We start from the raw sequence: 13,648 nt of genomic DNA, 5'->3' as shown, positions 1-13,648 counted from the left end.
TACTTCACAACATGACAAGGCCAACTCTCTATCCTTCCTACAAAAAGCCAAAAACAACCAAAAGCTGTCAGTGTCTAAAAGGCCCTGGACATTTCCTTCCCCCTCTTTCTGACCTTACACTGTATTCTACGGCCATTAATAAGACAATTAGCAGCCATGGCACAAGTAGACAAATGGTGTCCTGAGAGTGAACAGGATGTATATTTAGCCTGTGTCACGGCTGGTCATTGGTCTTCTTAATCAGTCTATTGCATCCGCAAACAATCATACGCTTGTATTTGTCATGACTTTCACTGTCTTCTGTATTGTTGGTATGTTATGCAAACACCTACACCTTCACCATAACCTCACTAACCTAAAAGTTCTTTTGACTCTTGTTTTTCCCCAAAAAAGCTGCATTTGCAGTAAGAAGTGCAAGAAAAATCTCCTTACGTCTCCAAAACTGTAATTTATTCTTATCATCATGAGGACATTTGGTCCTCATATGTGGCTGAAACAGGCGCACACACATATACATACACAGAGTTATATAACTGGGCCCTTGACTCAGGGGGGGCAGCATCACATTAATTTGCCATTCCTAAATCCTGTCTCAGAGAACAGCCATCAGCACATCATTGTGTTGGGACTCTCTACATTTCCTGATCCAAGAATGAAACAAAATAAGTCAACTGTACAACAAAAGTCCGCTGTCAATCAACTGAGGTGAGTGCAGAGAGGTGAATGTGGGGTCTCAGTGGACACCATGTACTGAGGAAGACTTACTCCGAGTCGGGGTCAAAACGCACTCAGCAAAAGATCTCAGTGTTAAGAGCTGGGTCAGCACAGCATCCATGGGAACCAGCACAGCTGCCCTCAGCTCCTCACCCAGGCCTGGGGGCACAGACGGGGCAGTGAGGCTCGGGGGAAATTTACTAAGGACAGAGAGAGAAAAATAAGATTAATTCGATGCTGAAATGAGAGCACAATTATCAACAAAAGGATTAAACGCAATACAGAGAAAAGCAAGTGCTGCTGTATAGAAACATCCACCCATGTGTAAATAGGCTTTGTTCACATTACAAGCCTTGTTGCTCAAATCTGATTTTTTGCTCGAATCTGATCTCTCTGACATGATGGTTCACACTCGTTTAGGTAGCTGATTCAAACCTGTCATTAATGTGAACAAACTGGCGTCCTGAAATGACACTCATGAGCTCCACCTACTCAGTAACGTCACGTGACTGAATCACTGAGTCATCAGCACAAACTAACGAGCAGAACGAGCTTTGCTGAGAAGATCATTAACTCTGATCAGCTCTCAGCTTCATTATTAGAGCCAGACGAAGTAGAAAAAAGTGAGATGAGCTGCTTTTCCACCGTTTACAGGCTTTGATGTCTGTTTTGCGCTGTTGCCATGGTAACGCTGAATGATGGCGCAGGCACAGAGGGAGAAAAGCACATGAATTCCGATCTGAGCGTCACATTAAGGTCACAGGGCCACGAATCGGATACGCGTCCGATATAGGATCACACATGAAAGTGGCTCAGGTCAGATTTGTAAAGATCAGACTTGTGCCACTTCAGCCTGGTAATGTGAACGCAGCCATAGACTCTGGGATTACCTGAGGACCTGAAGGCAAAGCTGGTAAAAATGGGTACAGGACTTTGAAAGGAATGGCTTGAATTCCTGTATGAGAACAAAAGAACAAGGAACAAAGAAAAGACGTTACCACTAAAGTAATAACGCTTTTTTACAATAAATCTGACATAACACTTCTTTCTCTGCAGGTACCTTTATATAGTGAACCAGTGTGTTCGCGAAAAACCTGGACATCTTCGTGGTCTTCTGGAAAAGCTTGTATTCAGCACACTGCACTACCTCCTTTTGAGCAGCCAAAAAAGGGAAAACATCTGGGTTACTATAAAAAGGCCGGAATGCAACCGATGCCTTATATTAGAGATGCAAAGATTCTCACATGTTTATCAAGTTTATACAATAAAATACATCAAAGGGTTTCACTGAAAACACCATAACAGATATGAAACAAACATCCTTGTTCACCTATACAGTAAACATTAGCATGTACTGTACGTAAACTGTTATGAAATACAGCGTAGGTCATAAATCAGTGACTAATGCACCTTTTATGTCAATTACAGGCTTTAATATTCACATGTGGCAAAACCAAAAGTAAACTTGCTGCCAGACTACAACTAGCTGACACAAGTAGCAGGAATTAAACAAACTATTCTTTTAAGAAGGCTGTTGTTGTGGTTTAGCAATGTGGATTAATACTAGTGGACATGCCAAGCATTTTGTACCTGCAGACCTGTCTGCTGCACCTGCTCCGCTAGCTCCAGAGAGCTGCATACGGACGCCAGCAGACCCTCACACAAAGAGGAAGCAATGTCAGTGTGCCGCAAGTGCTCCTCCACCACAGACTGATGCTTCACGCTCTGCCTGCAAGCAAAGTGGATAAAGAACTCAAGAATTAAGCTACAGCTTCAGAATACACCTTTTCATTCAGTGCTTGTTTTTGTACTGATTATTATCTCCATTAATTTTATAACTATAAATTTTACTTTTATTTTTGTGTTACCAATTAGTTTAATAATTTGTAAAAAAATTTTATTTTTATGGGTGTAAACAACTTGATAAACCACAAAACTGATTAATTACAATTAAAAGACCATGCTGTCTATGAATCAGTGATTATGCATGATACACTGCCAGAAATAAAGATTCTGTGCAGGTACATTTTTCATTCACCAATTTCATTCATACAAACAGTGAAAAATGTTCCCTCAAAGCTCCAACAGTGGTTTTAAGGTCCACCTGTGAACTTTAAATCAGATTTTCCAGGTGAAAAGTTGGTATTTGTGCCTTTTCATAACTGAATGTTTTAAAACAGAACAGTAGAATAAAAGCCTGGAGGCGAGGCGGGGTGTGTGGAGTCAGTACAGCTTAGAACATATAATTTCAGTGGATTATGGTTCAGTTATGTTCCCTGACTAAATGTACTGAGATGGACCCTTTAGGGAACCACCCCAGTGGCAAGAGTGTATGTTGAGGAATCAGAGGTACAAGACACCTCAATGCTGTCCAAGTTCCGTTCCAAACCGAAAACAAGTAAAAGTGTTTGAGGAAAACTTTACTCACTTGATGATGAATTTCCATGTGTTGGCATACAGGGCAATGTCCAGGGTGGATATGACTGAGCATATGTCCAGCAGACTGTGAATCACTGCATGTAAAAAACAGTCATCCAGTGAGAAATGAGCAACTCCATTTCCAGTAAAGTCCTTATTTGACTACATTATCACTATTAGTGCATATATTAATAAACAACACTTCTCAGGCCTCTACAGTATGAGCAAAATGCTCTGAATCACTCTTTTTATCCTCCTATTATCTTTACTAGGGGTGTGGGAAAAAAAGGTCATGAGTCACAACCCAAATGTTTAGAAGAGACATTTTGTCCTTTCAACAAAAATCAGACCACCTTGGGAGCCACAGCATTAAGTGCCCAGTGTGCTGATGTCCTGGTATAGGCTGAAAGATATAAATGTAAATGTGGACTCACTTAGCTCTGCTTTAAGGTTTAGTTATAGCAGCTTTCCTCACATCTACGCCAGAAAACTTTTCCTCAGAAGTGGAGCAGCTTATTGTAAAATGTGTCTCAATATTCGGCTTTTTTACAAGGCTGAAGTCACTTCTTATTCTCCAAATTCTTGCTCGAATTTTTAAATTCTGAGGCGCTGAATGTAAATGTGGCACCATTTAATGCAGAACAGGAAAATTCGAAAGAGAAATGACTTCATCTCTCGTTGCAGATTTAACGTTCCAGGAAACCAACTGTGCCGCTTATGAATGCGAATAAGTCCATTCGCCTCCAAATGTTGGTCTTAGCCAATTCCCTCACTTTGCCTTTTCATTCGCCAAGTTACTAGCTAGGAGAGACTGTGTTGCTAAGTGACCTGCAGTCTGCATGCCAGTTTGTTGAGAAACAGGGCTTTCGCACTATGCTGCACACATCCCATCTCACAAGATATTTAACTGACACAGTGACCCCTGACTCTCTACAACATGACCAAATCTGAAGTAAAAAAAAAAAAAAAAAAAAAAATCACTGAAGAAATCTGTTAGGACGGCTATAACGTGCTGCATGTCATTAACACTGGATTTTATCTTATGTCACCTTAACTGCGCATTTTATTGCAGATGAGTGGCAGCAGCATCTAATGTGCTCCAAACTAAAGCAGTGAATGAGAGTCTTCCAGTTCACTTGCCACATCACTTACATTTGATTTATTAATAAAAGATACTGGAAGTAAATTCATTATAGATCATTACAAATACTTTGCTTTAAAATTAAGATTAAGAGGTTTTATATGCACACTAACAATCTGATGGAAAATCTTCGTTTACATGCTCCGCTCTGTTGAACAGTATAAACTTTCAGTGATGCGATGCACATGCAGAACTTTCCGATAGGGAATGTAATCCGATACAGGCATCTACACTGATATTATTCTTGTATTTAACGGATTATTTACAGGATTACCCACCTCAATCAATCGGATAGAAATTGTATTCCGAATGGCCTCAATCAGACTAGACTATTCCGATTGACGTGTTTGCATGGACGTATTCTATTCTGATTGAGCTATTAGTTAGATTATTACTTATTATTATAAGTTTTCTCCTGCTTTGTATATAATGACTGATATGTTTTGAATATAGTGAAAACACTTTGTACCCACTGGTGTTCTCTGGGGTCAGTTTGACTCCAGGATGTTTTAGCTGTACAAAGCAAAGTAAATATAAACATTTCACGAACATTTGTTTTTGGTTGGATTGGATGAAATGAGGTCACTGTGACATACAATCTTATAATCTTTAAAAAAGTCCCTCTGCTTTAGGGTGACTAACCTGTTTATAACTGTAAAAAAAAAAAAAAAAAACCACTGACAGTTCATGCGATGATGTGATTTAAAGATATTAGGATTTTTAATTCTCTAAAAAGGAAAAAAATAAACCCCACAGACACAAATATGACACTCTCGGTCACTTCTGTCAGACACACACCTGTCACTAGATCAGATATTTCTTCTCTGGAGGCACTATTCTCCAGGTTGATCTTTTCCAGCAGCTCCATCAAGCCTTTCTGTAGAGAGTAGGCTTCTTTAAAAAGGCACTGCAGCAGATCCCCCACGAGTGACAGTCGCCCACTGTACATGACCTCACTCTCCTGCACACAGTAACATTATGCAGAGCCTTTTCACACTTCTGCACAACAAAAAAGGTCTATTAGGAAAATTTCACAAAATAGTTGCCAGCAAATCTTTACATTTACAGCATTTAGCAGATGCTCTTATCCAGAGCGACGTACCAGAATTGCTCTGTCTATCTAGAGAAACTATCTTTGCTAGTTATCAACAGGTTAGAGAGAAAGCCGGTGCTGAGCTCAGGCACTGCTAAGAAACAAAAAGTCACTGTTGATACGTTTACCAAGATCTGCTGGTTATATAGCCGTTCACAAATGTTTGGACACCCTAGTAAAATTACATTTAAAAATAGATTTTGAGTAAAATACAAAAAGGACACATCCCCTCCAGAACAGACCTCTGTACAGTTCAATGGACAATAAACCTAAAACGTGGCTGGTTCCATTTTTCCCATTTAAGCTACGTTCACATTACAAGCCTCATTTCTCAAATCCGATCTCTTTGACATGATGGTTCACACTCGTATAGGGTTAAGTGATTCATTAATGTGACGAACCGGTGTCCTGAAATGACCCTCATGAGCTCCTCCTACTCAGTAACGTCACGTGACTGAATCACTGCATCATCAGCACAAACTAACGAGCAGAACGAGCTTCACTGAGAAGATCATTAACTCTGATCAGCTCTCAGCTTCATTATTAGAGCCAGACGAAGTAGAAAAAGGTGAGAGGAGCCGCTTTTCCACCGTTTATAGTCTTTAACTTCTGTTCGGCGCTGTTGCCATGGTAACGCTGAATGACAGCGCACACGCAGTGGAGAAAAAGGACATGAATTCTGATCTGAGCATCACATTAAGGTCACACAGCCACGAATCGGACACGTATCCGATCTAGGACCACACATGAAAGTGGCTCAGGTCAGATTTGAAAACACAATTTGATGTGTCCACACAGCCCTGGAAACATCAGATCCGAGTCACTTTAGTGCAAAAAAATCAGATGTCTGACACTTCAACCTGGTAATGTGAACGTAGCCTTATTTTTATTTAGGGCAGTACAGTGACGCAGTGGGTAACACTGTCGCCTCATAGCAAAACAGGGCCCAGGTTTGATTCCCGGCCGGGCAACCAGGGCCCTTTGTGTGGAGTTTACACATTCTCCCCGTGTCTACATGGGATTCTTCCCATAGTCCGAAGACATGCAGTCAGGCCAATTAGACATGCTAAACTGCCCCTAGGCGTGAATGTGCATGTGACTGTGAGTGTGCATGTATATATCTGTCCGCCCTGCGATGGACTGGCAACCTGTCCAGGGAGTATCCTGCCTTCCACCCAACAGCAGCTGAGATAGGCAACCCAGAAGGATAATGATTGTGTATGCGGGTGCATTTTCATTTAAAAAAGAATTTGTATATAACTGTATATAAGGGACACTAAAATGCATCATCTCATGAATCAATAAGATTAATGAAAGTACTATCAATATAACCGAACCATACCTTTATTTCTAGACAACTTAACAATAATTTGTCTGCCTTAAAAATCTTTCATTAAGCACATCTTAGCTAAATGCTGAAATAAAAAAATTATTTAATGAGAAATAGTGCTGACATCTACAGAAGTACAGAGTGTGCAGGTTCAGAGCATCAGAATCTGTACCTTGCAATGCTGGAAGGTGTCCTTTAGGACCTGGAGAACACAGGTAGGCAAAGAGCGTATAGAATCCAGAGAGGCAGCCTCCTCAAATGAGCAGACATGACGTACACATCCGGACAGGGTCTCAAGGGTCTGCACCATCATCTGGATACACAGAATTTATTAACAACCCAAAATGCTACATGCCTTCATTAACACAACAGAGAGTTCTGAATGATGAGCTGCAGAGAGAGATTCCTCTCCCTGAGGAAGCCCAGTATTATATGTAGTTAGTTAAGTCCAGTATTATATGTAGTTAGTTAAGTCCAGTATTATATGTAGTTAGTTAAGTTCAGTATTATATGTAGTTAGTTAAGTCCAGTATTATATGTAGTTAGTTAAGTCCAGTATTATATGTAGTTAGTTAAGTCCAGTATTATATGTAGTTAGTTAAGTTCAGTATTATATGTAGTTAGTTAAGTCCAGTATTATATGTAGTTAGTTAAGTTCAGTATTATATGTAGTTAGTTAAGTCCAGTATTATATGTAGTTAGTTAAGTCCAGTATTATATGTAGTTAGTTAAGTCCAGTATTATATGTAGTTAGTTAAGTCCAGTATTATATGTAGTTAGTTAAGTTCAGTATTATATGTAGTTAGTTAAGTCCAGTATTATATGTAGTTAGTTAAGTTCAGTATTATATGTAGTTAGTTAAGTCCAGTATTATATGTAGTTAGTTAAGTCCAGTATTATATGTAGTTAGTTAAGTCCAGTATTATATGTAGTTAGTTAAGTCCAGTATTATATGTAGTTAGTTAAGTCCAGTATTATATGTAGTTAGTTAAGTCCAGTATTATATGTAGTTAGTTAAGTCCAGTATTATATGTAGTTAGTTAAGTCCAGTATTATATGTAGTTAGTTAAGTCCAGTATTATATGTAGTTAGTAAATCCCAGTATTATATGTAGTTAGTTAAGTCCAGTATTATATGTAGTTAGTTAAGTTCAGTATTATATGTAGTTAGTTAAGTCCAGTATTATATGTAGTTAGTTAAGTCCAGTATTATATGTAGTTAGTAAATCCCAGTATTATATGTAGTTAGTTAAGTCCAGTATTATATGTAGTTAGTTAAGTTCAGTATTATATGTAGTTAGTTAAGTCCAGTATTATATGTAGTTAGTTAAGTCCAGTATTATATGTAGTTAGTTAAGTTCAGTATTATATGTAGTTAGTTAAGTCCAGTATTATATGTAGTTAGTTAAGTCCAGTATTATATGTAGTTAGTTAAGTCCAGTATTATATGTAGTTAAAAAGCAGCTCCTGGTTTGATCAATCAGTGCTTCAGTAAATTGTGCTCATGATGTAATTGATGATATTAACAAGTCTCTGTGGCGGCTGTGATGTCAAGGAAAAATATGGACCCAAGAAATTCTTGTTACTTTTTATTGTTTTTATGTTTATTTGAATTATGAATATTAATTTATTCTAATGTATATTGTGATAAACTCACTGCTGAGGTCAATTGTTTAAAAATTTGCTTAGATGCCTAAAACTTTCACACAGTGCTGTATATCAACCCAGCAGACAACACAAACATTGTGAAAACTAACAACAGTGGAAAAAACCTGTGATCATCCTGAACGACTGCAATCAGGTGATCATGTAATAATTGTGACAGCCCTACACATATTTAAGAAGTGATATCCCTTTCCAAAACGTTCACACGGATTCTTCAATGTTAAATAATGAATCTCAAACTGTTATTCAGCAGATGGATTGAGGCACTGCTTACTGCACCTGCAAAATGGTCCTGAGGAATGCTTGAATCTCTGCGTTCTGGCTAGACAAGCCTCCAATTTGCTTGGAGGTCTCTTCCAAAAAGCCAGTGAACATCAACACCACCTATTGTCAAAGACGCACGACAACATTCGTTCAGAAACATGAAACCAGACATCCGAATGCACGAGACACAGAAAACGTACACCCTCACGCGACTGCTCCATACTTTAGGTAGAACTTTGGAGAAACACTCCTCCTCCAGTTCCACCAGAGGTAGATGAGGAAGGAACATATCGACGATAATTTGGAAAACATCTGTAAACACAAACAACAAAGGGACATTGCATAGCATTACACAGCAAATATCACATTATAAAAGCAAACACATACAGACAGAGAGCCACTTGATCTTCACTGCACAGTACTACAGATGTGATGGACTTACTGATGTGCTCCTCCCAGCTATCAGTGTTATGATGCATGGAGTGTAATGGGTCAAGGGATCAAAGCCAGACATGCTAAGTAGAATAAACCATTCTTTACTGAAATGTAGAACATCAGTACAGCAGTGTGGGTAAAGCAGGCCACGCTAAATATTACTTCAAATGTAAATAAAATGATTAAATATGTAAAGGCGAAGGCTCCAGAGGATATGACTAGTTTTGGCAGCACCACTTTGACTTCTTGTCGGCACATCTCCGGGCTCCACTGAACAACCTCCTCCAAAAGTGTAGCCTGAGACATTGTGAGAGCTTCTACAGTTGAGCTGTAAAGGTACATTTGGCAAAAGAGCAAAAGATGGTATTAGTTTGACTAAACTGTGGCTAAATTCATTTTACTAGACATGCAGTTCACTGAAAAAGTGACATAACTCCACCTGCTGTGCTTAAACCGAGAATCACAGACTGTGTAGCTGTGTGCAAGTCGAATTTAGGTTGTTGCATTGTAGTAAATGTTAAAAATCCTACAAAGCTTTTTCATTAGTATTGGCGTGCTCCTGCAATGCTTAATATCTCAATGTGTTATCAGAACAACTGCACTCAGGAATTTCAGACTAAAATGTGTCTAAACTGGCAAAAAAAAAAAAAAAAAAAGAAAAAGGGAAAAAATGCTGACCGACTCAGGGGATCCTTTGTCCCTAGAGCCATTAGGCTGTTTAACTCTTCCCAGTGGGGCCAGAAGAAAAGAGAGAAGGAAGAGGAGAGATGAGGACAATCACTCAGGCTAAATCATAGGTTTATTTTATCTATCTGCACACCTTGCCGCACATCTGGACACTTTATTTCAGCACCAATGTATTCAGTACTGTCATTATATGCTGTTACCTGCGCCTCCTTGTACAGTCATTGTTGCACTGCCCTTTTTATCTCAGGTTGGATCTTATTGCAGATTTTTGTATATTTCTAGTTGTATATATGCCTGTGAATAGGTTTTAGTTATTATTATTATTATTATTATTATAACTATCCTGTGTTGTGTGAGTGATACTGGCAATTAAGTATCTATCTATCTACGAGTTTTGGTCAGTCAGGGGCATTAGATTATGATTATTATTATTATTGTTGATATTGGATGTGTAGTGTGGCTAAATTTAACTTTAAAGGGGAATTATGGTCTGAAAATAACAATAAATATTATATGTATTCTTGTGTGATTATTTTATATCATTGCATTGCAAGGAAACATTTTAAACAGCCTGGAGTATTACAGTTCATCAGAAGGTGTTCATCCTAGACTAAAAACAAGAAAATCATTCTCTAATGTTTTGGCTGGAGTGCCCATTTTTTTTTTATCTCAGGATAGATCTTATTTCAAATTTTCTATTTTTCTAGTTGTATATATGCCTCTGAATAGGCTTTAGTATATATTCTTCTTTTTATATCAGCCTTATTATGATTATTATAACTGCTGTTTTGTGTGACTGATATTGGCTGTTTGATTTCCTTCGGGATCAATAAAGTACCTCTCTATGAGTTTTGGTCAGTCAGGGACAAAGGATTGTTGTTATTATTGTTGATAGTGGATATGTGGTGTGGCTAACCTTTAAAAGGGGGGATTATGGTCTAAAACTAACAATAAATATTATTTGTATTGTTGTGTGATTACTTCATATCGTTGCATTGCAGGGCAAGGAAACATTTTAAACAGCCTGGAGTATTACTGGTCATCAGAAGGTGTTTATCCTAGACTAAAAACGAGAAAATCGTAATGTTTTGGCCAGAGTGCTCCTCTTTTTCCCTCCTGGAAACATTAACACCACAATAAACAGCTAATAGGGTTTGTCTGGCAGGACCATGGCTAAGGAGTCAGGAAGGCTACAGCAGAACAAAACAGACTGAACACTTTTCCAACTTAAAACGTCAACAGGCGCTAAACATCAGCGAATAACTTGAGTCCACAGCAGATGCCGTCGAGTGAGCTAATCGCTACCTGGCTAACGCTAATAGGGCTGTACAGTCAACCTGTAAGTGAGTCCAACTCTCTGTAACTTGCTCGCAAACATCAGTTAAACTCACCGACGGGACGAATCACAGCTGCAACATAATAGCCGCACTTTCTGGACGAGCTAAAGAGGAAATTTACGGCATTTTAAACGCAATAAATCTGAACGCCGTCTTGTGTTTTGAATTTGCCTCCTGCTTCCTCACCGAGACGCTCGGACCATTCCATTCTGTCTGCAGATGGGGGGGGGGTCCTGCACGATATTGCGTGTTGACAACTATTAAAATGATCATTTAAAGTGTTATTTAATAAAGTAAGCTATAATATAAAAATGTAGTTTTAAAGCTGTCCAATCTGTATGCTTGTATGTTGTACTGATATGTTATATATTAGTCATTTCATTTCGATGAAAATGGTACGGCTCAGAAATTCCCGCGAGTACCGCGGCAGCTGCAGTGACATCAGAAGCAGGCGCGTCTGTGATTGGTCAAAAAGTTTGTACAGTGCCGAAGCGAGGGGTGGATTCGAGTGAAGCTGAAGTCTCATCAATAAACGGAGCCCCGCTGGTGACATCGTGTATAAATAAAAATAATGCGACTCATTAACGCGTGGGAGCGAGATCCTAATGCGTGGCCATGACTAAGTAAGGCGTGGGAATGAGATGATTAAGGCTGGCCATGACTTAATTATCTCGTTCCCAGGCCTCACTAAGGCATAGCCACGACTTAATTATCTCGTTCCCATGCCTTACTATTTTTTTTTTTACACAGGATGTTACCAGCGGGGCTCCATACGGAGGATAAGAGCCCCGCTGGTGACATCCTGTATACATAAAAATAATGCGTGGCCACGACTTATTAGCATGTGGGAACGAGACCCTAATGTGTGGCCATGACTTAGTAAGGCGTGGGAACAAGATCACGGCTTACTAAGTTGTAGCCACGCATTAGGAAATGAACCCAGTACCAAACTAAATGGGCTGTAAGATTCTTTACAGACCGGCTGGAACAAAACAACATTAATACTCCATCCATCCATCCTCCACCACTTATCCGAGTCCGGGTCGTGGGGGCAGCAGCCTAAGCAAAGAGGCCCAGGCCTCCGTCTCCTCTGCCACCTCCTCCAGTTTTTCCGGAGGGATGCCGAGGCGTTCCCCAGACAGTCGAGAGATATAATCCCTCCAACGTGTCCTGGGTCTTCCCCGGGGTCTCCTCCCCGTCGGACATGTCTGGAACACATCCCTAGGGAGGCATCCAGAGGCCATCCTTACCAGATGCCCAAACCACCTCAACTGGCTTCTCTCAATGTGGAGGAGCAGCGGCTCTACTACGAGCCTCTCCCGAATCGCAGAGCTTCTCTCCCTATCTCTAAGGGAGAGCTCGGCGACCCACAACATTAGTAGTGATCTGGCAAAAATTGACCAAACTGAGCTAAACTTGATATTGTGTCAGTTTTATGACTCAGTCTGATTTGGTCAGACTCTGAAGATCAGATACATTTGGCGAATGGTGTTGGGTTCATTTCTGGCCGATTCCAGGTTGTTTAGCTGCTCTTCTGTCACAGCTGCCGACTGAAAAGCTGCTCCTCACATTTTGAAATATTTTAAGAGACAGTAAACTGTACATTTCTCAAAGCTATTAATTTTCCATAAGCTTAAAGAGCATAAATGTAGCTTTGCCTCAGATTGTCTTCTTCTTCTTTCGGGTGCTCGCTTTAGGGGTCGCCACAGCGGATCATCTGCCTCCATCTTGCCCTATCCATTGCCTCCTCTACTTTCACACCAACCATCTCCATGTCCACCTTCACAACATCCATAAACTTTCTCTGAGGTCTACCTCTTCTCCTTCTACCCGGCAGCTCCATCTCTAACATTCTTTGCCCAATATATCCACTATCCAGTACAAACCTACACCTCTCCAGATTCTCTTCCACCTGCTCTTTACTCTCACCACAGATTACAATGTCATCTGCAAACATCATGGTCCATGGAGCCTCCTGCCTGACCTCATCTGTCAACCTGTCCATCACCATTGCAAACAAGAAGGGGCTCAAAGCTGATCCCTGATGTAACCCTACCTTCACCTTGAAACCATTTGTCACTCCAACTGCACACCTCACCACTGTCTCATTATCCTCATACATGTCCTGCACCACCCTAACATATTTTTCAGCTACACCTGACTTCCTCATACAGTACCACAGTTCCTGTCTTGGCACCTTATCATATGCCTTCTCTAGATCCACAAAGACACAATGTAGCTCCTTCTGACCTTCTCTGTACTTCTCTACCAACACTCTCAATGCAAAAATGCATCTGTGGTACTCTTTCTGGGCATGAAACCAAACTGCTGCTCACTGATCTGAACCTCTCGCCTTAGCCTTGCTTCAACAGCTCTTTCCCATACCTTCATGGTGTGGCTCATCAACTTTATACCTCTGTAGTTACTGCAGCTCTGCACATCACCCTTGTTCTTAAAAATGGGGACCAATACATTGCTTCTCCACTCATGGAGACTGTCATCTGGACCAACTGCCTTTCCATTCTTCATCCTTTTTAAAGCTGCCCTCCCTTCCACCTTACTAAT

General features: G+C 40.1%; 1 protein-coding gene across 3 annotated transcripts in view; it reads right to left on the bottom strand.

Moving 5' to 3' along the window:
* Positions 1 to 11,277, bottom strand: part of c4h1orf112 (chromosome 4 C1orf112 homolog) — a 35,048-nt gene extending 23,771 nt beyond the window's left edge. The window contains exons 1-12 of one of the 3 annotated variants that reach the window (XM_037537855.1): positions 11,138 to 11,277; positions 9,276 to 9,387; positions 9,067 to 9,106; positions 8,848 to 8,936; positions 8,640 to 8,744; positions 6,869 to 7,009; positions 5,072 to 5,234; positions 3,143 to 3,227; positions 2,305 to 2,443; positions 1,775 to 1,864; positions 1,605 to 1,669; positions 766 to 914 (exon numbers count right to left, since the gene is read on the bottom strand). In XM_037537855.1, coding sequence (XP_037393752.1) covers positions 766 to 914; positions 1,605 to 1,669; positions 1,775 to 1,864; positions 2,305 to 2,443; positions 3,143 to 3,227; positions 5,072 to 5,234; positions 6,869 to 7,009; positions 8,640 to 8,744; positions 8,848 to 8,936; positions 9,067 to 9,106; positions 9,276 to 9,365 — 1,156 coding nt within the window. In that variant the 5' untranslated portion in view covers positions 9,366 to 9,387; positions 11,138 to 11,277. Of the gene's footprint in view, positions 1 to 765; positions 915 to 1,604; positions 1,670 to 1,774; positions 1,865 to 2,304; positions 2,444 to 3,142; positions 3,228 to 5,071; positions 5,235 to 6,868; positions 7,010 to 8,639; positions 8,745 to 8,847; positions 8,937 to 9,066; positions 9,107 to 9,275; positions 9,388 to 9,737; positions 9,758 to 11,137 lie in introns of those variants that run through there. The other 2 variants (XM_037537853.1, XM_037537854.1) reach the window with 2 other exon arrangements.
* Between the last annotated feature and the right edge of the window lie 2,371 nt (positions 11,278 to 13,648).

The sequence above is a fragment of the Pygocentrus nattereri genome, chromosome 4 (assembly GCF_015220715.1).
Source record: "Pygocentrus nattereri isolate fPygNat1 chromosome 4, fPygNat1.pri, whole genome shotgun sequence".
Taxonomy (NCBI): Eukaryota; Metazoa; Chordata; class Actinopteri; order Characiformes; family Serrasalmidae; genus Pygocentrus; species Pygocentrus nattereri.
Note: the sequence above shows the minus strand (reverse complement) of the source record. Positions and strands in the feature narration are given on the sequence as shown.